General features: G+C 46.0%; 1 protein-coding gene across 1 annotated transcript in view; it reads left to right on the forward strand.

The window, feature by feature from the left end:
* The window catches only part of CHN2 (chimerin 2), a 438139-nt gene that overhangs the window by 233551 nt on the left and 176978 nt on the right, over window positions 1–27610 (forward strand). Inside the window, exons 5-6 of the mRNA XM_040352931.1 lie at window positions 7331–7444; window positions 10492–10777. Coding sequence (XP_040208865.1) covers window positions 7331–7444; window positions 10492–10777 — 400 coding nt within the window. The remainder of the gene's footprint in view (window positions 1–7330; window positions 7445–10491; window positions 10778–27610) is intronic.

Below are 27610 nucleotides of genomic sequence, written 5' to 3' on the forward strand. Positions count from 1 at the left end.
TTTAGACTGGCAGAAGGAGAAACAACGTTGAAGTAAAACAGCTCCCATAAATATATTTAATCTGTGTATTTAGCTGGAGTTTATCTTTAAATAGATAGAGTAGCTGCACTTTGAAGGACAATGGGGATGTCTACTGACAATGACTGGTCATTTCCTAAAATGAGAGAGGAGTGTTTTGGGTAATAACATTGAAAAGAAATGGCAAACCAACATTGGATCAGCAAATAGGAAATTTGGTTAATATTGTAGTAAAATAGTGTAAAAATAGTAGTAATAATATTAATAATGTAAAAGTATCTAAACTGCTGAAACATTATACTTTATACTGCCAGCGTGGTAAATAGAAACAGACAGAGTGAATTCCACTAGGGGGCACTATATACATATGTACAGGTAAAGCTGAACAATTATCCAGTGAAACAAATACAAACACACATATGTACTTGCAACTACATTTTATTTTAGTTGTTATTGTGTGCAGCTTAAAAATGAGCAATGCCTCTGCCCCTTTTGTTTGCAACACATTATACTAAATTTCTAAAAACATTTATTCTTTAAAGCCTAACTCCAGGCAGATTAAAAAAAAAACCTTGGGCCAGATTCAGAGAGAGAGTACGCCGGCGTACATTCAAATTACCCGCGTCGTATCTTTAGTTTGAATCCTCAAACCAAGATACGACGGCATCTGGGTTCGATGCGACAGGCGTACAGCTTCATACGCCATCAGATCGTAGATGCAATACTTCGGCGTCCGCTGGGTGGAGTTTGCGTCGTTTTCCGCATCCGACGATCCACGAACGTACGTGCGGTCGTCGCATTCTCTTACGTCGTCTCTAGTCGGCTTTTTCCGGCGTATAGTTAAAGCTGCTATTTTGCGGCGTATAGATAGACTTGCCATGTCAAGTATGGCCGTCGTTCCCGCGTCGAAATTTGAATTTTTTTTTTTTTGCGTAAGTTGTCCGTGAATAGGGATGGACGTAAGTCACGTCTAAGTTCAAAAAATGATGTCGTTGCGACGTCATTTCGCGCAAAGCACGGCGGGAAATTTCGAAACGGAGCATGCGCAGTTCAAACGGCGCGGGGGCGCGTTTCATTTAAATGAATCACGCCCCCTAATCGCCGATTTGAATACTGCCGCCAGAAATACACTACGCCGCCGTAACTTTCGGCGCGCAATCTTTCAGGATTCGAACCAAAGCCGGAAAAGTTACGGCAGCGTAGCGTATCTCTGATACGCTGCGCTGATCCATTTCTATGTGAATCTGGCCCCTTATGTCCAGTTATGTATTCATTTAAAATAAATAAGGTTTTCGTGCAAACAGGGGCCAAAACTTGCAGAGCTTTCCTGGATCCTGCAGCAAAGTATATTTTTTTAAATACATTTTTAACAACTGGAACAATCTACAGTATTTATAGAAAAATATGATCTTTAATAAACATTTTATTTGTTTCCGGCGTTTAACTTGTACTATATAATCAGTAATGCTCATATCTTGAAATTACAGGAAAAAATAGCTACCTCGCCCCTTTTGATTATATTTATTTTATACAAATTTATACATTAACAAGATTAAAAGGAAAGTGATCAAATCTCTAACCACTTCCCAGTAGAGAAATGTTTCAGTTTTTCACACACATTTTAAAATCTGTAGTTTTGACTCATTTAATTACTTAAAACCCCCAGGACATTATATATTTTCTGAATGTAGCACCCTTATAGAATAAATAGATGGTAGTTACAATTCTTTTTTTTTTTAATTGACAATTTTATTAGATTTTTTTTCTAATATACAACAAAGGATATGTTGGAAAAAAAAAATATGTATCAAACAGGGACATCTGATAGAGTTGGTAGTTACAATTTTTTACGTCGCAAGATATTTGTACAACTTATCAAATCTATTTTTCCAGGGAAAAAACCCCCCACTAAAATGGATTGTAGCGTACACAAAAACAATTTCACAGTTTTTGTACAAAATAAAAGATGAGGTAGTGATAAAATAGATATCCAATATGTCAACCCTGAAAACTGCATACTACCGCAAAATGGTGAAAAATTGCAGTACCTAAAATTGTTCAATAGGTGGAACTGTAAATGCTTTTACAGCTCATCAGTTTGGCATTACCATTAATAATGGACCTAGAATTGTTTCTCTCACTCCAACATTCTCAGCGATATATACAACATGCTTGGTGTAATCAGCTTACATACATGTTCGCGCCCTTTGCACAGTTTGCATTTGTGGGTAATCTGTTTTTTTTTTTTGTTCTAATTTATTTTGTTAGCAATAATGTTAAAAAAAAATAAAAATCTATCACAAGGGGGCTAACAAACCTCCTCTTTAATGAGACGTCAGGGTTCTATTAGGCTTCAATGTCTCCCCTGTCCTCCACTGCAGCTAATAAAGTACAGTTCATGCTTGATTAGCTGCCGTGAGCAGGGGAAGGCTGGCATCCTTAGGCCTGGGGGGCAAGTCCAGTCAAGTGGCCCATTGAACCGCCGAATGAGCTCATCATCCATGGCCCACCTGTTTTTTTAATGCAGCCTCACCAGTGCCTATCAGTGCAGCCAACTCCAGTGCCCATCAATGCAGCCTGATCAGTGGGGCAGGTTACATGGGGTGTATGGGGGGGAGATGGGAGGTCAGCTAGGGGTGTCAGAGTCTCTCACCTCAGTGATCTCAGCTCAGCAGGTCCTTGCACGCCACGGCCTCCTAGGGGGGTAATGCTCCTGGTCCTGGGGTCAAGTTGCAGCCAGCGCCCAGCCCTGTGTAGTTTCCTCTGCGCTGCTCTTTTTTTCACCCACCCGGAGCTGGAGCGTGGACTAAAACTCCCGGAATGCAACAGCCTGACTTCCTAGTGCAGAATAAGAAAGAAAATGGTAGAGGGCAGCGGCTGTGGGCCATTTTAAACATAAGTTAGAACGGCCTGGGAGGCAATTGCCACCCTGCCCCCCGGCCCAGCCCTCCCCTGAGCGTGAGGGTCTGGGAACCACAGAGGGGTTTCTGATCTGGGCACATACTGCCTTATACATTGGTGCACCATCCAGCTGCAGAAGCTTTCAGCCGCCCATAAAGTTTATCAGGCTTCTGCCAGCATGGGGGATGGACGGTGTGCCTGTGCGTTCCGTCCACACCAAAATGCCAGGATCTCATGCAATGAGACTAAGGCTGCATTCACACCTCGGCGTATATACGCCTGAAGCGCGACGCTCGTGCCGCTGGAGGGGCGAATTTCCATTGATGTCTATGAGATGGTTCACATCTCACGCCGAACGCCGAAACGCCGTACGCCTGCCGCCTGAAAACAAGTCCCGGACCCTTTTTTTCAGGCGGCATTGGCGTTCGGGCATAGACATCAATGGAAATTATCTGTAAAAAAAAAAGTAAACAAATCGCGGCAAAATACGCCGCGTACGCGGCGTTACAATGTGAATGCAGCCTAAAGTGTGCATGAGGTCCTATGTGCATAACATTTGTGTACACAGGTGGGAGATGAGACCACCCATGAATAATGTAGAAGCTGTAGTAGACTGATGAAGTTATCTCTATGCTGCCTAATATTTCATCATATTCCTTATCACCAAGTTTGGATGCAGCACACCTGATTACTGTATAGAGGTTTAAAAAGATTCCAAATTCTAAGGCAGGCCATAGACGATGCAAATTTCTTTCTTACAAGTTACAGGAAAGAAATTAGCATGATTCCCCCATTGACACAGACAGTGCTGACTGTGGAATCCCTCCTGCTGAGACATTGTAGTCTCCCAGTGGAGATGCGGGGGAGAGCGTCCCCACCAGGAGAACACAGTGATTACTGCTAGTGGCTATAGCAGCCTCTAGCAATAATTGCAAGTAAAATCCGCCAGGCTGGTTGTACCCACATGGATCAATTAAACAACTTGGTACATTCAGCCTGCCTATAAAGTATCTCACAAAAGTGAGTACACCCCTCGCATTTTTCTGAATATTTTATTATATCTTTTCATGTGACAACACTGAAGAAAATACACTTTGCTACAATGTAATGTAGTGAGTGTACAGCTTGTATAACAGTGTAAATTTGCAGTCCCCTCAAAATAACTCAACACACAGCCATTATTGTCTAAACTGCTGGCAACAAAAGTTTGAGCTCAATTAGCAATTTTTCCTTCCTGGTTTCATGTGACTTGTTAGTGTTACAAGGTCTTAGGTGTGAATGGAGAGCAGGCCGCTCCCGCCCGATCCACAGCCCATCGCTTGAGTGGGTGCGGGAGGACAAGGCAGAGAGCTGCTGACTGGCAATCACCAGCTGTCTGCTCAGGGAGCCCTGAGAACCGAGTGATCGGGGGTGTTCGATCGATTGGTTCTCAGCCTTAGAGCCGGCGAGGACAGATGAAGCATTGGAGTGTAAATTTGCAGTCCCCTCAAAATAACTCAACACATAGCCATTAATGTCTAAACTGCTGGCAACAAAAGTTTGAGCTCAATTAGCAATTTTTCCTTCCCGGTTTCATGTGACTTGTTAGTGTTACAAGGTCTTAGGTGTGAATGGAGAGCAGGCCACTCCCGCCCCATCCACAGCCCAGCGCTTGAGTGGGTGCGGGAGGACAAGGCAGAGAGCTGCTGACCGACAATCACCAGCTGTCTGCTCAGGGAGCCCTGAGAACCGAGTGATCGGGAGTGTTCGATCGATTGGTTCTCAGCCTTAGAGCCGGCGAGGACAGATGCAGCATTGGACTGATGCTGCATCCACCTAGGTAAGTATGATTATTAAATCATACTGCCCCCCAGAGCCCCCCTTTTACTTACCTGAACCCGATCGTTCCATTGATGGGGATGAGCACACCAGCTCCAGCCACTGTCTCGAGTCCTCATTGGATAGATTGATAGCAGCAGGAGCCTATGACTGCCGCTGTTGTCCATCAAATCCAGTTACACGGAAGCCGAGGGGCGGGGCCGAGTCCTTCTGTCTGTGTCAATGGACGCATCAGCAAGACTTGGGAGTGTGCCCTCAGGGAGAGTGGCTTTCCGTTAGGGCACTCGAGAAGAGGAGGAGACAGGAGCGCCGCTGGGGATCCCCAGTAGATGAGGATCGGGGCAACTCTTGCACAGAGGAGGTATGTATGACATGGTTGTTATTTAAAAAAAAAAAAACCTTTACAACCCCTTTAAGCGTATTAGTCATTCTTTGCTGAAATAACCTGCAATTTACAAAGGTACAAAGTTTCTTTCCCTTCGCTGTGCTTTATCATAAACCCCTATACCACTTGCTCCTGATGAAGAGGAATGACGTATAATCTCTGAAACGCGTCGAGTTTCACTTTGTACATTTGTACAAAAGTGATATAAATTAAGTGGTTTGTTATGATTTCATGTGGATACACATTACTGAACTTGTAAACTCGTGATACAAATCCTTTATGTATCTATGTTTTTTAGAATTTGTATTATTAAACTTATATTAATTTTAAACAATTATTGTCTACATACACAATTTTTGTATTCATTGCCTTTCAAAGTCCCGCCAGAGGGTCCTTGTTTTTGCTATTTCTTCGCTGTGCTTTACATTATCAGTTTGCTAGTTCTAATGCCGCGTATACACAAACGGATTTTCCGTTGAAAAAAAAAAATCAGATGTTTTTTCCGACGGAATTCCGCTCAAGCTTGGCTTGCATACACACGGTAACACAAAATTCCGACCGTCAAGAACGCAGTGACAAACAACACTACGACGAGTCAAGAAAAATTAAGTTCAATGCTTCCGAGCATGCGTCGACTTGATTCTGAGCATGCATGTTTTTTAGTGCATCGGAATTGCATACAGACTTTCCGTCGGGAAAATTGAGAACCTGCTCTCTATCTAAGTCCGTCGGAAATTCCGACAGAAAAAGTCCCATCTGACTTTTCCATCGGAAATTCCGAACGTGTGTACGCGCCATTAGTGTATGCTAAAGTACATACAGTAAGGTTCATTTAAACCAAAAAGACCAGGCAAAGGTAAAGCAGGACTTCGTATTCATGGGTTGCTACTTGTCAGAAGCAATTGTTTTTTGAAAACTGAGTTCTCTCTTATTTTTTTATTAGACGTTTATTGTGCTACCTCCATAGAGGTGAAAACAGGAAGAAAGCTGCAGAGGAAACATGCCACTCGCATTCATTTCACTATTTACTTCAGAGAATATAAAGGGCTGAATGATGTTTGTTCCATAAGTGCAAAACATCTCCCGGTTTTATTCTCAGTGCCGCATTCTGCTTCCTGGCTCATTCTTGTACAAGAATTGCACTGACCTGGGCTACAATAGGAAGGACGTTTGGCTCCTGTGAGACACCGCTAACCACTTTACCTTCCAGTGTCAGAATGCACAAACATAGTTGCCAGCATTCTAAAATAATATCCTGGGACAATTTACTGATATGCTGGTTATGTCGGCATGTCACGCACAGTTGTGTCTCAGAGTACCAGGTAGTAATAAATACCCACTTCTACATTTTTCTTTCTAAAAAGTATCGAGCTGTTGCATTCTTTTTCGTATTTTAGTGCTCTTGTTATCTATGGCCCAGATTCTTGTACACTGGGCGTATCTCTGCAGCGGTGTAACGTATCCGATTTACGTTACGCCGGCGCAAGTTTTTCAGGCAAGTGCTTTATTCACAAAGCACTTGCCTGTAAAGTTGCGGCGGCGTAGCGTAAATCACCCCGCGGAATTCAAATTCGGCGGGTAGGGGGCGTGTATCATTTAAATGAAGCGCGTCCCCGCGCCGAACGAACTGCGCATGCGCCGCCCGTAAAATATCCCAGTGTGCATTGCTCCAAATGACGTCATTGGTTTCGACGTGAACGTAAATGACGTCCAGCCCCATTCACGGACGACTTACGCAAACTACGTAACTTTTTAAAATTTCGACGCAGGAACGACGGCCATACTTAACATTGGCTGCGCCTCGTATAGCAGGGGCAACTTTAAGCCGGGAAAAGCCTAACGTAAACGTCGTAACTTTACTGTGTCGGCCGCGCGTACGTTCGGGAATTCGCGTATCTAGCTAATTTGCATACTCGGCGTGGAATTCGACGGAAGCGCCACCTAGTGGGCCAAAAAAAAATTGCAGTTTAGATCCGACGGCGTAAGACTTACGCCTGTAGGATCTAATGGATATCTATGCATAACTGATTCTAAGAATCAGTTGCATAGATGCGACGGCTCAGATTAGGACTTACGACGGCGTACATGGCCTATGAGAATCTGGGCCTATGTGTTTTACCTTTTCATGTTTTATCACATGTTACCATTTTGTCCTGTATGTCCTATACAGCTTTGGATAAATTGTCATTGCATGTCTGTATTCCACAGGTTTCACGGTATTATTTCTCGAGAAGATGCAGATGTGTTGCTGTGCTGTGGAGAAGGAGCATACCTCATTAGAGAAAGTCAGAGGCAGCCTGGCTGTTATACACTGGCCTTAAGGTAGTCACTGTGATGTGCGTGGCTAATAGTCTGGCACCAGCAAGTTTGTGTTTTTGTCTTAAAGTGGTTGTGACCCTAAAAAAAAAAATATACAACATAGTGCTCGCTCGTGCGGTGCCATTTGTCCCTCTCTATGCTGTAAAATACAGTTGCAAGAAAAAGTATGTGAGGACTAGGTTGGACAGAGGGTATTAGGCTAGGTTCACTCTAGCGTGTGCATTCAGGAGGTGATCCTGCCACCTCCTGAATGCCTTTTTTATATTAATAAAGGCAGTGAGTCTGTAAGGCCCCGTACACACGTCCGAGGAACTCGACATGCCAAACACATCGAGTTCCTCGTCGAGTTCAGTGTGGAAGCCGCCGAGGAGCTCGGCGGGCCGACTTTCCTCATTGAACAACGAGGAAATATGTTCTCTTTTCGGCCCGACGAGGCTTCCTCGCTGAAAAGTGTACACACCACCGGGTTTCTCGGCAGAATCCAGCTCTGATCGAGTTTCTGGCTGAATTCTGCCGAGAAACTCGGTCGTGTGTACGGGGCCTCAGTGTGAAGCAATCACAAACCAATGCTTGACTTCCAGTTGAGGTGCGGTCCCATTGACTTGAATGGCCAGGTTTGGCAGGTGGTGCCACCTGTCAACTTGTCATGCTGTGGTAAATTTGTCATGGCTGTATTGCAAACCATGGTGGCTGAGGCATGTGGATAGCACCCTTTGGCTATAATGTGGTCTTTAAATCAGTGGTCGGGCCACAGCTCAACTGCCTGTTTTAGTACCCCTTGGCTGTCTGTGTAAATGAGACCTTACTTAATCGGGGAGATTATTTCAAATGTTATTCAAATGTTGATGAAACAAAACCACTTTGTGATCAAGTTTTAAAGTTTTAAAGTCATGGGGCCAGATTCACGTAGCCCAGGCGCAACTTAACTTTTCGGATTTAATTTACACCGCCGCAATTTTTCCAACTTAGTGCCCGATCCACAAAGCACTTACCTGGAAATTTGCGGCGGTGTATCCTAAATCCGGCCGGCGCAAGGCGGGCCACTTCAAATGGGGCGAGTCCCATTTAAATTAGGCGCGCTCCCGCGCCGGACGTACTGTGCATGCTCCCGACGCAAATTTCCCGACGTGCTTTGCGCAAAGTTACGATGCGCCAAGGTTTTGTGAATCGCGATGGGTAAAAAAAAGTTGCGTCAGGAAAAAAAGAGTTGCGCCGGGAAAAAAAATGTTTTAAAAAAATTTGACAGCGACGCGGGAAAGACGGGTACACTTTTACATGGTGTACTAACTTTACACTTTGTAAAAGGTACCCTATCTTTGTGACGGCAAACTAACACTTACGGCGACTTAACGAAGGGAAAAAGCTTTGTGGATCTCCGTAAGTGCTAATTTGCATACCCGACGCTGGTTTACGACGAGAACTCCCCCCAGCGGAGGCCACGGTATTGCATCCTAAGATCCGACGGTGTAAGTCCATTACACCTGTCGGATCTTAGGGCTAGCTATGCGATTCTATGAATCAGTCGCATAGTTAGAAACAGAGATACGACGGCGTATCAGTAGATACGCCGTCGTATCTCGTTTGTGAATCTGGCCCATGAATCCCAAATCCTGGAAGCCACTCTGTTACAGAAAGATATACTGTGCAGTATCTGTTTTAAAAAAAAAAACAAATTGCAGCGAAAAACCTTATTTCAGTGCTCTGCTGTGCGCTCACGTGACATAAGGTATTTTGCATCATTTTTACAACGCAGATACTGCACAGTAAATTTCTGTAACAGAGGAGCTTCCAGGATGTGGAATTTGTGATTTTACAGCCATAGCGGCGGGAGATGAGGGGCAGGGAGGAGATGGCTGAAACACAGACTCCCGAGCTGACAGGCAGGAAGGGGAGAGGGAGAGACTGCGGGCTCATGGTGGCATGTAAAGTGACCATGGTATCATGGATCAGCAGCCACGATTACCGTTATCAGCACACAGAAACAGGCAGGATCAACCAGGTAGGGTTGCAAGAAAAATTATGTGAACCCTTTTAGGATTGATATGGATTTCTGCACAAATTGGTCATAAAATGTGATCTGATCTTCATCTAAGTCACAACAATAGACAACCACAGTCTGCTTAAACTAATAACACACAAAGAATTAAATGTTACCATGTTTTTATTGAACACACCATGTAAACATTCACAGTGCAGGTGGAAAAAGTATGTGAGCCCTTGGATTTAATAACTGATGGAACCTCTTTGGCAGAAATAGCTTCAACCAAACGTTTCCTGTAGTTGCAGATCAGACGTGCACAACGGTCAGGAGAAATTCTTGACCATTCCTCTTTACAGAACTGTTTCAGTTCAGCAATATCTTTGTGATGTCTGGTGTGAATCGCTTTCTTGAGGTCATGCCACAGAATCTCAATCGGGTTGAGGTCAGGACTCTGACTGACAGACAGACAGAATTCTCACCGCTCCAGGTGAGCCTCGTGATGATCAGGGGTTGTTGAACCACCAGGGTGCTGGCGATGCGGTAATAGCAAAAAACAAAAGAACAAAAGCTGGACAGCCGCACTCCAAAATTTTCTTTAAAAGAGATGTCTATATTTTCAACTGTGCATACAGTCACTGCAAGCCCACAAAAATCAGTATGGCCAACGTTTCGCACTGGCACTGACTAAGCACTGACGCCAGTGCGAAACGTTGGCCATACTGATTTTTGTGGGCTTGCAGTGACTGTATGCACAGTTGAAAATAAAGACATCTCTTTTAAAGAAAATTTTGGAGTGCGGCTGTCCAGCTTTTGTTCTTTTGTTTTTTGCTAGGACTCTGACTGGGCCACTCCAGAAGGCGTCCTGACAAATATAGGGTGTGAGCAGATCAGCTCGATTCCAACCAGACCTGCAAATTGGGCTGCATTGTAACAAAGCTGCAACCATTTTTTAATACCTTAGGTGCGTGCACCTTCTTGTCCATTTGTTTTTCGTAGCATTTATAATACATGCCTAGAGTCGGAATACAGAATAAGTGTTTATTATAACATTTTGTTTTTGTCTGCCCAGGTTTGGTCACCAAACACTGAACTACAGACTTTTCTATGATGGCAAGCACTTTGTGGGAGAGAAGCGGTTTGAGTCAATACATGACTTAGTAACTGATGGCCTTATTACCTTGTACATAGAAACTAAAGCTGCAGAATACATTGCAAAAATGACAACCAATCCTATTTATGAACAAATTGGATACACCTCCCTGCTCAAGGAAAAAGTTTCCAGAAGACTGAGTAGAACAAAGAGTGAATCCAAGAGATCCCATGTATCAAATGAAGGACATACCCCTGTGGAAAAGGTGGGTATACATTTTTCTTGTACTCAGTAATCACACACACAGTTCTAGCCATGATCCACCTTGTGCACAGACAGTGCATGTGTAAACGTTTAATAAGGATTTATTCAAAACATAAGGGTAACATTTCAAGCATTTGAAAAAATGCCCCAAAATTGAAAATATTTCAGTAGTCCTGGCTAGCTTGTATATGAAATAGCTTACATTTTATTTCAGTGTAAGGTTTTGCCTCCTCAGCACAGCATAAGAGAAATGATTTCAAGCATGAAAATAAATATTTACTTCCATTAATGTAGTAAGCATAGTATGTGTATGTTACGGGCAGAATGACAAATTCAGTGCTGCAATGCACTTGTACAGTCACTAGAGAACACAAAGCGCTAGACGCAAATAGCTCCTGCGTAATGTTAGCTGCAGTGTAGAGAGTACATTTTCAAACTGCGAATGAAGGAAGGTATCAGCTATACCTCTACATGTGAATTCTGCTTTCCGCTATTGGCTTTTTTATATTGTATGTAATAAAGAGATGGGCAAAATTTAGATAAATCGTGTTTTAAAAAATAAAGATCTATTTATTTATAGATAACTATGCCCTCATGTAGTAACATATCAGATAGCTGGTTATGTCTAGAAAGTAGATTACCTATGTCTTTTTGTAATAGTAAAAATTAAACAGTCATCATTGTAAAGGCCTCCTGCTATCCTGCTATAAGTGCACAGTTGGAGACAACTGTAGAGGGTTTTAAAGAGAGAAAGAGATCAAGAGACAGTAGAGAAGGAAAAGGTGAATGAGAGGGATTGATTTACTATAGAGACTGGTCTGAGACTCTGTCAGCTGCCAAAATACAGGGAAAGGAAAGGCAAAGACAATAGGTAATATTTGCAAATGGTTCTGCATACACTAAAATGGCTGATATCCTTTAACCTCCCTGGTGGTATTCCTGAATCCTGCAATGTCTTCCCACTGTGTCTGTGCGCTGTGTCCTCCGCCCGATGCCTCTGTGTGCCAGGCTCCGTTCCCTGAGAGCGTTGCGACGCACGGGGTTGGTGCCTAATGGGAAATTCAAAGAGTACACAAAACATAACACATACAGTACACTGTAATATCATAGATTACATTACTGTATGAACTAATTTCACTTCCCTTTTGTCCCTAGTGCTTTGTCCAGTGCCCTGCCTGCACTTTTATATTATATATACTGTTCTTTCTGCCTGGAAACTTGAGATTGTCCATAGCAACCAAAAAGTGTCCCTTTACGTCAGAAGTGGTTTTAGACCAGCTAGAAAAAAGCGATAGTAAATTAGAACACTTGCAGAATTGAGCGATAGTGATTCGTGGGGAAATTCATTTTATTATTATTATATTATTATTTTTTATAATAATTTATTATATTATAATTTATGATTTTGTGTTTCATACTTTATCCTACCCGGGATGTCTACTAGACTCTTGTTTAGACAGATTTAAGTGTGTTATTACTAAGAATTACAGGCCTACAATATAAAAATGGCAAATTTCTATGCAAAACAATTGTACCGCTTTGAGACGCAAAAATTGGACATAATCATACCGCCAGGGTGGTTACGAAATCTTAAAACCAGCCATACGTGATTTAAAATTCAGCCGGTTCAACTGGGGCCGGCCAAGATTCGATCCATCAACGGGCAGGCTGATTTGTACCCAAATTGATCCATCGTTCAACTTGAATACAATTAGCCTGTTGGATATTTTTACATGCAATTATTACTGACGACTATAGCTGCTAGCAGTAATTATTGTATTCTACTATCCGGGAAGGCTTCTGGCACATCCCCCGCCCCCTCCCCGGCAGAACACAATAGCCCTGTGGGATAAATGATTGTTTTGATGGGGGAAAGCCGCATTGAAGGAAAGAAAATCAAATCATCTTTGGACTGCTTAAGTGTTATAATATCATATTATCCTTTCCTTGAATATTATGGGATATAACTTGCCATAAGCAAGAACCACTTTAGAAAAAAAGAAGGAACAAAATAATCCTATATAGTTGCAGCACACATGGCGGTTATAGCGCAGTTTGTGTCCCGGCATCACAGTAAAGTATAATGTGACTGTCTCTTATCATTTTCGTTTAGCACACTAGTATCAGCTGAGACAAACCCTTCAATATAAAGCTAATCACCTTTTCCGGAGAATGCTTGTAGTGTTAAAGAAAGGCACGGAGCAACGAAGTGGGGGAAGGGCCGCATGACAGGGTGGGACCGTCAGCACAGATAGGTCAGGGGGAAGTAGGGGATGGGCTGGCCGGGCAGAGGGGGCGTGGTCGGCAGAAAGGACAGACGTGGAGGAAGTGACGTGGGTCACTCCTCCATTTTACAGCAGAGGGAAAGCTTGTCAGCGCAGCTCCTCTAAACATGGCGGCGGTTGCGGAGCTAATGGCGCAGTTACGCGCGGCGGCGGCCACGGAGGGGGCCGAGTGGGTGAGACAGCAGGTGGCTGCAGCATTGGAGGCGCCGGCCGCGGCACCCGCGGAGGGGGGTAAAACATCGCGCGCTCGGCGGTCAAAACCGCCGGAGCGGTACAGTCCGGGGCCTTCCCCAGGCACAGACCGGAATACTCGGAGACCCGCCAGGGGCCCTCCAGCTCCATCCCCGCAGCGGTCTACAGCCGGGCCCTCGGGGGGGGCTGGGAGGAATCCGCGTCGCGGACGTTGTGCCGCGGTGGGGGGGTCAGACAGCCCGCCTGGGCCCTCACCACCAGCTCGACGGAGATGCCCGGACAGCGCGGTCGGGACTGCAGGGGACGGTCGTGGCAGTCATGCGACCCAGCGGGTGGAGTCCAGCCAGCGGGCCCGGGGCCACTCTCCTACGGCGGCCAGGGGCCCGGCAGCGAGTGGAGGGAGTTCGGAGCGGAGTATGGGGGCGGCGAGGAGTGAAGGTCGTGGTCGGGGAGCGGAGGCCCGGGCCAGCGGGCGCTCACGGAGCCCATCTGCGGAGGTCGCGAGTGGGTCTGGTGTTCCGGGACAGAGGGGTCGGAGTTCGGCGCAACACAGGCCGTCTGCAGCTGCGTCACGTCAAGACGGTGACCGACAGAGAGACTTTTCGCCAGCGCGGAGTGAGGACCGGTCTGAGGGGGAGCTGTCCGGGTCAGAGAGTGATGATGGTCCGGGACAACGAGCAGCGGTGGATTCCATTCCGGCGGCGCGTGGACCTAGTCCAAGGCGGCCTGGTAAGTCACAATCTACTTCAGTTTGTAATTTATTGCAGGATTTGTTAGTACAGAGTGGGGCGGGGGGGGGCTCTGGGAAAGACAGGGCTCAGGAGACGAGGGGGGCTGCCACGGGCGGGGCACTGTCAGGGGGTGAGGCTCAGGATCTCTGGGCCGGGTTGCGGGACTTGGTTAGGAGGTTTGAACCAGGAGCTGGCAGCACGCCCTCGCCAGCGGTGGCGTGGTCCCCGCTGGGGGGGGGGTCGGGTCAGACGGAGGGGGTTCAGGCAGCAGGCCCGGTGGGGCAGGAGGGCTCGGGGGCGGCGTCGGCGAGCGGAGCGGCGGTTGCGAGTGTGTTGGGGGCGCAGGTGGTTGCGCCGGAGGCGGCGAGTGAGAAGAGGGAGGTGGTCCGGTTAGCAGACGCCGCGCAGAGCGAAATGTACACTTGCTTTGAGGCGACGTTGGGGGCTCATCTGAAGCCGGAAGTTAGGGAAAAAATTTGGAAGGGGGAGTACGTGGAGATTTTCACGTTACTTCCCCTCGAAAAATTTAATCTAACCCGGGTGAAGCCAGAATTGAATAAGAAGGAGGACGAGGAGCGACGGCGGTATCGTCTGATACCCCGTACGTTTACCAATTGGCTCCAAGCGTTTTCGATCCTGGCATGCGTGGTGGGGGAGAAAGCGCCTGAGCACTGTTCGGGTTTGTTTATATACCAGGAGGCTATCCGGTCGGCACATCAGACGTATGGCGGGACAGCGTGGTTGCAGTATGATGAACAATTCCGTCAACGGATGTCTTTCCGACCGACACTGCGCTGGAACCAGAAGGACATCAACCTGTGGATGACCTTGATGACAGCGGCGCGGGCTCCACAACAGTTTTTTCAGGGAGGGGTCGGGGGTGCTTCTGCCTCAGGACTACCGGCCGAAAAGAGATGGGGCTATTGTTGGCAATTCAATGAAGGGACGTGCAAATACGGCACAAACTGCCGATTTAAGCACACGTGTTCAGGGTGCGGAGGCACCCACGCGTTGGCGAAATGCTTTAAGCGGAACAAAGGTCGTCCCGGTGAGTCTGGGGGAAAAGGGGGTGACTCCGGTGCGGGTGGCAAGGATGCTTCCCTTCCTCAATAGATACCCCGACAGGCGCGCGGCAAAGTTGCTGGAGGAGGGCTTTGCCAGCGGTTTCAGGATACCATGTTCTCTTTCAGTTGTCCCCCCAGAAGCGAGTAATTTGAGATCGGCGGTGCTGCATTCTGAGGTGGTTTCGGAGAAACTCACCAAAGAAGTGCGTTTGGGTAGGATGGCCGGGCCGTTTGCGACGGCTCCGGTTGATGACTTGGTCGTGTCCCCGCTGGGGGTGGTCCCCAAGAAGGAACCGGGCAAGTTCCGGTTGATACACCATTTATCTTTCCCAAAAGGCGGCTCGGTCAATGACGCCATTGCGCCGGAGGATTGCACGGTGTCTTATACGTCATTTGACGCAGCGGTTTCGTGGGTGCACAAGTGCGGACGGGGTGCTCTCATGGCGAAGGCAGATGTGGAATCGGCCTTTCGGTTATTGCCGGTTCACCCTGACAGCTTTCGGCTATTGGGATGCAGCTGGGATGGGGCATACTACGTGGATCGTTGTTTGCCCATGGGTTGTTCCATCTCTTGCGCGCTGTTCGAGACGTTTAGCTCCTTTCTGGAGTGGGTTGTGCGAGACGTATCAGGGCTCAGCTCCGTCATTCATTACCTGGATGACTTCTTGTGCATTGGCCAGCCTGGGGCAAACACGTGCGCGGTACTGTTGGGCACGCTGCAGTATGTGGCTGATCGGTTCGGGGTTCCACTGGCGCCGGGGAAGACGGAGGGCCCCACTACCTCCATTGTCTTCTTGGGTATCGTGCTGGATTCGATGAAGATGGAGTGCAGATTACCGGAGGACAAGCTGGCGGCGTTGAAGGCGGAAGTGCGAGGGACCATTGGGTTACGGAAGATTCAGCTGCGCAGCATGCAGTCGCTGCTGGGTAAGTTGAACTTCGCCTGTAGAATTATGCCCATGGGGAGGGTGTTTTGCCGCCGGTTGTCGGGAGCGACAGCTGGTGTGCGGAAGCCCAAGCACTTTGTTACCCTTACGGGGGAGCACAGAGCCGACTTGAGGGTCTGGCAGGAGTTTCTGAGTTCCTTTAATGGCCGTGCGTTGTGGATGTCCGGGCCTGTGAGCAACTTCGACTTGGAGTTGTTTACGGACGCTGCTGGCTCGACAGGGTATGGAGCATTTTGTCAAGGCAGGTGGAGCGCTGAGGCGTGGCCGAGGCAGTGGCAGGAGGCGGGATTCTTGAAGAATCTGGTGCTCCTAGAGCTCTTCCCGATTGTGGTGGCGCTGGAGCTGTGGGGTGAGACGCTACGGAATTCGAAGGTACGTTTCAATTGCGATAACCTGGGGGTGGTGCAGGTAGTGAATCGTATGTCGGCGGGATCCCCGCCGGTGATTTGTTTGCTGCGCCATTTGGTGCTACGTTGCCTGCACTTGAATGTCTACATGTATGCTGTAAACCTACCGGGGGTCGAGAACACCTTGGCTGACGCTTTGTCTCGTTTTCAGTGGGACAGGTTCCGGGAGTTGGCACCAGCAGCGGAGCAACACGGAGTCCCCTGTCCCGCCTGGATGTGGGACATTGTTTTCACAGCGCAGCAGGGTGGATCCAGCGGTCGGTGAGCAAGGCGACATGGTCGGCTTACTCCAAGGTATGGCGAGAATGGGTGGAGCTGGCGTTAGGACTGGGTATCTCCCCGGTGGGGCAAGAGGCAGGCATCGCTGTTCTCTATTTTCTCACGTTGAAGATGGAGCAGGGGGTGTCGGTGTCGGCGATCGATCGGGTGTTGGCAGGCTTGACGTTTTTCTTTAAGTGGCACGGGGTGACGGATTGCACAAAGGAATTTTGGGTGAGGCAGACGGTGAAAGGGTATAGGAAGGGCAGGAAGGCGGCCGATTGCCGCCGGCCGGTGTCGTTTGGGATGCTTCAGAGCCTTTTTCTGCGTTTACCAGCGGTGTGTTCATCGATATACGAGTGTGCACTGTTCAAGGCAGCCTTTGCACTGGCTTTTTTCGGAGCATTGAGGGTGAGTGAACTGGTCAGTTCCTCGCGAGGGGTGCAGGGTGGTTTGCTGAGTCAAGATGTGGAACTATCCGGGGGAAGTCTAGGAATCTGGGTGCGCAGGTCTAAGACGGACCAAAGGGGGAAAGGAATGCGGCTACAGTTGTTCAGGGTTCCGGGAGCGGGAATTTGTCCAGTGCGGGCGGTGGAATCGTTTCGATCCATGCGTCCTGGGGCGGCAGGGTCCTTCTTAATGCATCAAGATGGGTCAGCATTGTCAAAGTTTCAGTTCGTGGCGGTGTTCCGGAGATGTTTGAAGGACGCAGGGTATGACCCGAAGGATTATTCGGCGCATTCGTTCCGGATCGGGGCGGCTACCGAGGCCGCCCGGGCCGGTTTGGCTGCGGACGTGGTAAAGAAAATCGGGCGGTGGGATTCGGAGAGGTTCAGGATCTACATCCGCCCTCATTTGATGCAGGAGTAAGCTCAGGGCAGGGGAGTTATCTGGGGGGGGGCAGTTGTTCGTATACAGTGAGAGTGGAATGGGGATTGCTGTTAGAAGTTATATGTGTTTTACTTGATGTTTTTCAGGTGGTGTGCCTTGCCTGGTATGGATACTAGGTCACTCATACGTGCATTGGGGGGCCAGACAGGTGGATGGTCGGCCGAACGGCAGGCAACTGGGCATCCCTTTTCAAGAAGCCCTGGTCAGGTGGATTGGGTTCCCGGGGTTGGTGTGGAGCAGGGTCATGCCGGAGGTGCTGAAGTTTGTGCGTTTAGATAGGGCTCCGGACGTCCTGGTACTCCATGCAGGTGGGAACGACATGGGTTCTAGGTCCATGCATCAGCTGATCCGGGACATAAAGTATGATTTTCTTAGGTTGCGCTCGTTGTTTCCGGACATGATTATTGTCTGGTCGGAGATGGTTGGACGCACAGCGTGGAGATGGGCTTGGTCGGTGGAGAAGGTCAACAAGGCGCGGGTTAAAGTGAACAAGGAGGTGGGGAGGTTCTTTATGCGTAATGGGGGAGTGGTGGTGAGACATAGAGAGTTGGAAGTTGAGACATGGCGTTTTCTGCGTAGGGACGGGGTCCATCTCAACGAGGTGGGCATCGCCCTATGGGTGCTGGGGCTGCAGGAGGGAATCCAGAGGGCCCTGAGGGTGTGGAGGTGCTCGCAAGGGTAAGGCTTTATCCTTGTGAGCGGTGGCGTGTTTTTGGGTCTCGGTAAGACTAAAAGTCTGGCTAGTTGGGGTAAGTTAAAGTTGTACCCATACGTGGTATGGGAGGTTATGGTGTACCTTGTGGTTGGCGGGTGTTAACCAGGAAGGGGTTAAAGGGTTAAGGTCACTGAGGACGGTTACACTGCCTCCGAGTCGGTGTCTTGCGGCTGAGGCCTAGTTTAGAAGTATTTGTCCCAGTGTCCAAGTTCGAGAGGGGTGGTCCTTTTGACCACCAGGGGGTTGTTGATAGGGTTATACAGTATTTAAGTGTTATTTAATACAGTTATTTATATAAGGTTATTGGTTTTAATAAATAAGGCCTGATGGCCAATTTTACTCCACAACGTGGTCTTTGGCTTTATTGGGGTTAGCGGGGTGGTACGAAAGGGGGTGGTAACATGGGGGGTTTAAGGTATTAAGTGGTCACGAAGATCGGTCCTTAACATGTCAAGAAAGGCACGGAGCAACGAAGTGGGGGAAGGGCCGCATGACAGGGTGGGACCGTCAGCACAGATAGGTCAGGGGGAAGTAGGGGATGGGCTGGCCGGGCAGAGGGGGCGTGGTCGGCAGAAAGGACAGACGTGGAGGAAGTGACGTGGGTCACTCCTCCATTTTACAGCAGAGGGAAAGCTTCCCACCCACCCTCCCTAGTTTTAGGCAGGCTAGTGGGGCGTGTTTTTGGGTCTCGGTAAGACTAAAAGTCTGGCTAGTTGGGGTAAGTTAAAGTTGTACCCATACGTGGTATGGGAGGTTATGGTGTACCTTGTGGTTGGCGGGTGTTAACCAGGAAGGGGTTAAAGGGTTAAGGTCACTGAGGACGGTTACACTGCCTCCGAGTCGGTGTCTTGCGGCTGAGGCCTAGTTTAGAAGTATTTGTCCCAGTGTCCAAGTTCGAGAGGGGTGGTCCTTTTGACCACCAGGGGGTTGTTGATAGGGTTATACAGTATTTAAGTGTTATTTAATACAGTTATTTATATAAGGTTATTGGTTTTAATAAATAAGGCCTGATGGCCAATTTTACTCCACAACGTGGTCTTTGGCTTTATTGGGGTTAGCGGGGTGGTACGAAAGGGGGTGGTAACATGGGGGGTTTAAGGTATTAAGTGGTCACGAAGATCGGTCCTTAACATGTCATGTGATTTCGTTAAACATGACTGAGGGAAATACCACAGTTCACAGATTGCACAGGCAATTTGAGTTCATACTTGTCTGACCTTCAATGGCATACAAATTAGCAGGCACCTCAGTCACTGCGGAGGTTCTCTTCCCCATGGGAAGGTTAATGTCAGTTTTTATGGAAGAAATAAGTAGTAACAGCTCATGAAATGTAACTGTAATGACTGTTTTGCCTGGAATGTCAGCGTTGATAGGAAGTGTCTATTGTTGTAATTAATGCATTAAATGTACTCACTAAATGTCAGGCTCAAGTTAGTCATTTAATTAGAAGGGTTAACCAGGGACTATAGCAGAGTGTGCAAGGTGTAATCACAATGGTACACAACGTTCATTGTAGCTGACAAACAGCATTACTCAGGATTTAAAGTGACACTAAACAATATCCCTACTCTACAAAAAAATGCACACAAGGATCCACTGTAAGACAATGGCATAATGCATACTAGCACATTATGAAATACTTACCTTAGAAGAAGCCCCCCAGAGGCGTGCTGTCACCGCTGACAGAGCTTCCATCTTCACCTATCTTCCTTCCGGGTTCGCGACCTCTGGCCTTCTGATTGGCCTCTCCTCGATGCTTGCGCACAGGAGTCTCGGACCACATCACGGAGCTTTTAAGGGATGGCATGGGTATGCTTTACCTTCAGAGCGCATGCACCAGTGACATCACTGACTGTACGCAGTGTGAATATCTTCTAAGGCCCCGTACACACGAGAGGATCTATCCGCTGGTATTTATCCGCGGATCAGTTCCAGCGGATAGATCCTGTGGTGTGTACGGCCCAGCGGATATTTATCCGCTGATTTTTTTTGGGCCGATGGATTTCCAGCGGATACAAATTTCTTAGCATGCTAAGAAATCTATCCGCTGGAATCCTGTCCAGCGGATTGATCCGGTGGTCTGTACAGACTCACCGGATCAATCCGTCCGATCACCTCCCTCGCATGCGTCGTAATGATTCGACGCATGCGTGGGAAGTCTTTACCTTCCAGCGTCGCGCACGTTGCCGCGTCATCATCGCAGCGAAGGCGCGACACGTCACCGTGGATGGATTCCACGTGGATTTCAAAATCCGCCGGAGGATTTATACGCGGGAACGGTCCGGACCGTTCCCAGCGGATAATCCTCTCGTGTGTACGGGGCCTAACAGTACGAACAGATGGCCACTGCCCTCACCTATAACTGGCTTTGCAGCAAGTAGCACATGAAAGGGCAGCACATTCAAAACAAAACCAGAGTGATTCCCAGCTAACCTTACCAACCAGCCTGCAAACAATCACATTTTCCTGTCTAACAGTATGTGTTAAAAACAGGGGTTTAGTCTGCACATGTTTGCAAATACATGCCTAAGCTAAAGAGCCCCGTCAAGGCACCCCATTTTTTTCTGTAGCCTACTAAACCGTGCAAGTTCAGGAGATATACACTGTACCTACAAGTAAGCCACTAACACACCTCCTGTATTAGAGTGCCCTCACTCTGGATAAAGGATAGGGGCATCTTTTGACAACAGAAATATCAGTCGGGGGAGGGGAGTGTTAGATATACTAGCAGATTGAAATGCCCTAACAAACTTAAGCCAAACTCCAGCTTACACTTTATAGTTGGTTACAGCAACAGTTTTATACCTTTTGGAATAAGGGTTTTACATAAATAAATAAAAGCTGATCTTTCTAAGCACCCCTGTAAGTGTTAAATGGTTTGTCTCAACACTCTCACTGCTATGTCTGCAGGACAGCTTGTTCTGTTGAAAAACAGACTTACCTGCCTGATCACCAGGAGGAAATAAAGGGGAAAAAAATAAAACCAATGCAGCTACCACATCTAATGCCGCGTACACACCATCACTTTATGTGATGAAAAAAAAACAACGTTTTTAAAAACGTCACTTTAAATGACCGTGTGTGGGGGAAAACGTCATTTTATGTCTTCTGAAAAACGACAAAAAAAAATTGAAGCATGCTTCAATTTTATGTGTCGTTTTTCAAAACGTCGTTTTTTACTTCACAGAAATTGACCGTGTGTAGCAAAAACGTCGTTTAGAACTACGTTTTTACACCCGCGCATGCCCAGAAGCTAGTTATGAAAAATGGAAAAACGTGGTGAACGTAACCTCGCTTTGCTAGAGCATTGTGAGAAAAACGATGGTGTGTAGGCAACTTCGTCTTTGAAAATTGAAGTTTCAAAAACGTCGTTTTTTACTTGACAGAAAATGTTGTTTTTTTTTCATCACATAAAGTGATGGTGTGTATGCGGCATTAGAATTGGTTAGCTGCAATTTATTAAAGGTTTACTTTTGGGTTTAATACTGCTTTCGCTTAACTATGTTTCTTTGTCTATGGTAAGGAAAGTGTTGCCTAAAATTTTGTGCAGCATTTTAAATATAGTGATATTTTGTTTCTATATTTTGAGCGTTTATTAGCGTTTTTAGTGTTTATCAGCATTTGGCATTTTTTTGCGTTTTTTTAGGTAAAATAACGGCACTTTGAACGTGATTTTCGGGCGTTCAGAAAAAAAGCCCATAAACTCCTCTGCTCATTAAAGCTGAAAAACGTCCATGTGTGCATGAACAAATAGGCTAACATAGAGTGGAGTTTATGGGCTTTTAAAAAAAACAAAACACCCAGACTCCAATAAACTGCAGTTTTTCAGCTCCAGTGTGCATGGAGCCTTAGGATTAGAACAAAAATAGATGAAATTGTTTCTATAAAGCCCTTTTCCTTAATAAATACAGTAGCTTTGCCACAAAAGTGTAAGAAAAATAAATCAATAAAATAATTTGTCATAATAAAAAGGACCCATAGCAGACTAAAATCAGTACTTTGTATTAATAACGCTAGAGGGGAGGTTTACTAAAATAGGAGCACACAGATAGCTGGATTCAGGTAGGGCGGCTCACTTTTGCGGCGGCGTAGCGTATCGCATATACGCTACGCCGCCGTAAGTCAGAGAGGCAAGTGCTGTATTCACAAAGTACTTGCCTCCTAAGTTACGGCGGCATAGCGTAAATGGTCCGGCGTAAGCGCGCCTAATTCAAATGAGGATGAGGGGGGCGTGTTTTATGTAAATTACTCATGACCCAACGTGATTGACGTTTTTTACGAACGGCGCATGCGCCGTCCGTGGACATATCCCAGTGTGCATTGCTCCAAAGTACGCCGCAAGGACGTATTGGTTTCGACGTGAACGTAAATTACGTCCAGCCCCATTCACGGACGACTTACGCAAACAACGTAACATTTTCACATTTCGATGTATCTAGTCATTTGCATATTCTACGCCGAACTCAACGGAAGCGCCACCTAGCGGCCAGCGTAAATATGCACCCTAAGATACGATGGCGTAGGAGACTTACGCCGCTCGTATCTTAGCCTAATTTAAGCGTATCTGGTTTCCAGAATACGATTAAATTTAGGACGGCGTAGATTCAGAGTTACGACGGCCATTCTACTGATACGCCGGCATAAACCTATCTGAATCTAGCTAAGAGTCTTTTGTAGCTGTGCAAGGTAACCAATCAGCTTCTAAGTTCAGCTTGTTTGATTAAGCTTAGGCAATAAAACCTGGAAGCTGATTGGTTTCTATGCAGAGCTGCACCAGCTTTTGCACTCTCCGGTTTTACTAAATCTCCCCCTAGCTGTTCCAAAACCATTGGTCAGCTTGGAGAAATGTTCTTTTTTTTAAAACGTATTTTTACAATAAAGAACAATAATTCTTGGAAGACAATACCATCAAAAGAAAGCCTTGCGTGTCCCATAAAAAAAAATAAAAAAATTCATGCATTATATCGGTATCAAGACTGATGACAATGTTTTTTTTTTTAATTACTAGTGCCATAGAAATTTGAAAGTAGCTCTGAAGCTTAACTGATTAAACCTTAGTTATTAAAAGAATGTATTAAGTAAAATCCGGTCACACAACAGTGAATGTTGATCAAGTGCAGAAGACCAGCAGATAGAAAGTGACACAGTGCTGACCTCTAGTGGTTATTTAGTAGTAATTCATCTAACAGAGTTAGCGTTAGCAATTATTTTTGCTTCCTTCTATAGTGTTGACTCTTGCACTTTACAGAGGTGATATATTTTTTTTTCCTTGCACTTGATTGGATATTCTGTGCAAAATGTGAAATCTCATCACATTCACTAAGCTCTGGGGAAAATTCCCATACACATTTTAACTTCCCTTGTAAAGCAGCTTAATTGTTCTTAGTAAATCAAACCCAACTTAAACAGTGGGCTAGATTCACATAGATTAGCGGATCTTTAGATCCGCGTACTCTATGTGATTTACGATCCGCCGGCGCACTTTTGCGAGGCTAGTGCAGTATTCACAAAGCACTTACCTCCAAACTTGCGCCGGCGGATCGTAACTCCCCCCGCGGAATTCAAATTCCGTGGCTAGGGGGAGTGTACAATTTAAATCAGGCGCGTTACCGCGCCGATTTAACTGCGCATGCGCCGCCGGCGATATTTCCCAGTGCGCATGCTCCAAATGACGTCGCTAGAACGTCATTGTTTTCGGCGGCAACGTAAATTCCGGCCATCCGTATTCCCGACCGACTTACGCAAACGACGTAAAAATTTGTAACTCGGCGCGGGAACGACGGCCATACTTAACATTAGCTACCCCTCATATAGCAGGGGTAACTATCCGCCGGAAAAAGCCGAACGCAAACGACGTAAAAAAAAAAGCGACGGGCGGGCGTTCGTTTCTGAATCGGCGGAAATCGGAATTTGCATATTCCTCGCGTAAAAAACCCGAAGCGACACCTAGCGGCCGGCGGGATATTGCAGCCTAAGATCCGACGGTGTAAGTCACTTACAGCAGTCGGATCTAAGGGAGATCTATGCGTAACTGATTCTTATGAATCAGTCGCATAGATCCGACCGTCGGATCTCAGAGATACGACGGCGTATCAGGAGATACGCCGTTGTATCTCTTTGTGAATCTGGCCCAGTATAGTTAGAAATGTTCTCCCTGTGCTTGTGTTGGCTTTCTCACACAACCAAAAAACACAGTGCTATTTTCTCCAACTTAGTCTGTCCTTTCTGTGGGTACATAACAGATATAGTGACATTACATCATAAGCCACTTTGGAGTCACAGACTAGTAGTAGACAATATATATATATAAACACAAGCTGAGCAGCACTGATTATACATTTGGACAAATGTTCAATTTCAAGTCTTGACATCATGGCATCTAATAACACAATTAAACTAGTTTCAGGGAATCCCAGAGAAAAATAAAAGTATTTTGACTAGCAAGGTAATAGCAAGCATCTTGGGTGTATCTTCTTAGGCAAAACTTTTGTGAGCGCAAAGTGATCCTTTGCAGCGGGAATTCATCTACATCTCTGCTTCTCCGCGCTGCTAGACTGATCCCTGCAGCGTCTTCTCCTTCATGCTCCGGATCTAGGGTGCTGACTTCATCAAGGACCAATGCAGAGTACATAGCCCTGCCAAGAAATAGCCCACTGTCAGAGCATGGGGGAGTACAGTCTGTCAGGGGAATGGAGGATCAGATAAGTAAAAGTTTTTCTCCTCTCCCCTAGACAAAATGAACAGTTGACCTTTGCACTATAGGCACAGTCCCACTGCATAGGGGAATTTTAAGTTTTCTCGGAGTTGTGCTTTAAGAATGCAGTGCAACATAGCACCTGAAAGCGGTGTACTTTTGTACTACATTATATGTGATTGGATTGCTTAGAGCTTTGTATCAAAACTATGCAATATGAGGAAAATAATACAATTGCGCTAATTGTATAAAAGTCCTTATATGTGACCAAATGAGTTAATTCAAAAAAAGTCCACACTTAAAGTGAATAATTCCATGATTGTGTCCATCATCCATCACCAAAAGTATCACAGTGAATCCACCACCAGCTGTAGAAACTGCTTACCGGCTCCAGTTGACCCCTTATGACAGGGGGTCAGTGAACACCTATGGCTTTAATCCCAGCTGGGGCCTTTCTCCACATCGTGGGGTCACTCCACTTCTCCCGATGGTACTAAATCGATTCGGTAGGCATTAGACACTGTAAAGAAACCAAAGGCTCCAAATAGTGTAAAATCCTTAGGTTTATTAAATGAAAGTTCTCGCTCACAGCAATAAAAAGCCTGAAGTTTGGTATGTCAATCAACTCGTCAGTCGGGACACAAAAAAGGTGGTGACATCAGCACGTTGCTCCGCCCTTTGCGTTTCGTCACAAATGACGTCCTGGCGCACGGGCGGCGTACTTTGCAAAAACAACCATGCCTTAGCCTTTCAAACCACTAGCACACATTCAGATCACAAATTTGCATAGAATCTTTGTGTAACGAGCCCCTGCTCGCTCAGGTCCATTTTCCCGTCACTCCTCTGCTACTATTGGATCAGATTGCAGATCGCAACGTCTGATGGTTCGGTCATCTGATGCTCCGGGATTCGAACTACAGTACTTCAGTATTCCAAGGTTCATGACACTTTGTAAGCGACATAAGTGTTATCTGAAATGTTGTGTACTATCCCTCCCAAACCAACAGTATGGGATGAGATTTTATAAATAAGATAACATACCAACCAAGGCATTTACCACTGTATATACAGTACCAGATTCCCTTTTCAAAATTGAGGGACCAAGCGGGCTGGGGCTCAAATGCAATTTCATACATTGACAATACAGAAATATATAATAAACACAAAATAATTTTTATAACAAACCTTGTTAAAGGGGTTGTAAAGGTTTGTTTTTTATTTTCTAAATAAGTTCCTTTAAGCTAGAGCACTGTTGGTTCACTTACCTTTTCTTTCGATTTCCCTTCTAAATGTTTCTTCTGAATTTCTCACTTCCTTTTTCTCCTCAGTAAGCTTGCCCCCATCATCTGAGCTGTTCTGGCTGGGGGTTAGTCAGCCAGAACAGCTTAATGAGGAGGAACAGGAAGTGATAAATTCAGACACAGAAAACAAAGAAAAAAAACATTTAGAAGGGAAATCGAAGGAAAAGATAAGTGAACCAACAATGCACTAGCTTAACCACTTAAGCCCAGGACCAAAATGCTGCCTAAAGACCCAAGGGGTTTTTACAGTTCAGGACTGCGTCGCTTTAACAGACAATTGCGCGGTCGTGCGACGTGGCTCCCAAACAAAATTGGCGTCTTTTTTTCCCCACAAATAGAGCTTTCTTTTGGTGGTATTTGATCACCTCTGCGGTTTTTATTTTTTGCGCTATAAACAAAAATAGAGCGACAATTTTGAAAAAAATGCTATATTTTTTACTTTTTGCTATAATAAATATCCCCCAAAAACATATATAACATTTTTTTTTCCTCAGTTTAGGCCGATACGTATTCTTCTACCTATTTTTGGTAAAAAAAATCGCAATAATCGTTTATCGGTTGGTTTGCGCAAAATTTATAGTGTTTACAAAATAGGGGATAGTTTTTTTTTTTTTTTACTACTAATGGCGGCGATCAGCGATTTTTTTCGTGACTGCGACATTATGACGGACACTTCGGACAATTTTGACACATTTTTGGGACAATTGTCATTTTCACAGCAAAAAATGCATTTAAATTGCATTCTTTATTGTGAAAATGACAGTTGCATTTTGGGAGTTAACCACAGGGGGCGCTGTAGGAGTTAGGGTTTACTTTGTGTGTGTTTACTAGTGTAGGGGGGTGTGGCTGTAGGAATGACGTCATCGATCGTGTCTTCCCTATAAAGAGAATGACGCGATCGATGCGCCGACACAGTGAAGCACGGGGAAGCCGTGTTTACACACGGCTCTCCCCGTTCTTCAGCTCCGGGGAGCGATCGCGACGGAGGGCACGTATATATACGTTGATGTGCCTGCCTGTGCCATTCTGCTGACGTATATGTACATGAGGCGGTCCTTAAGTGGTTAAAGGAACCTATTTAGAAAATTAAAAACAAATCTTTACAATCCCTTTAAATTCTGAAAATTAAAAACGAACCTTTACAATCCCTTTAAATTCTATCAAATAATCCTTACAAAGGGTTGTCCCCGAGGATTATTTGATAGAATTTAACATGGTTATTCTAAAATTAATTTATGATTATTATATATTTCTGTATTGTCAATATATGATTTGAGCCTCATGGCTCATGGCCCCCCATATACTTACCTGAGTCATATCCTGTGTCCATCTGCAGTGACGATTGTCTC

The sequence above is a fragment of the Rana temporaria genome, chromosome 5 (assembly GCF_905171775.1).
Source record: "Rana temporaria chromosome 5, aRanTem1.1, whole genome shotgun sequence".
NCBI classification, from domain to species: domain Eukaryota; kingdom Metazoa; phylum Chordata; class Amphibia; order Anura; family Ranidae; genus Rana; species Rana temporaria.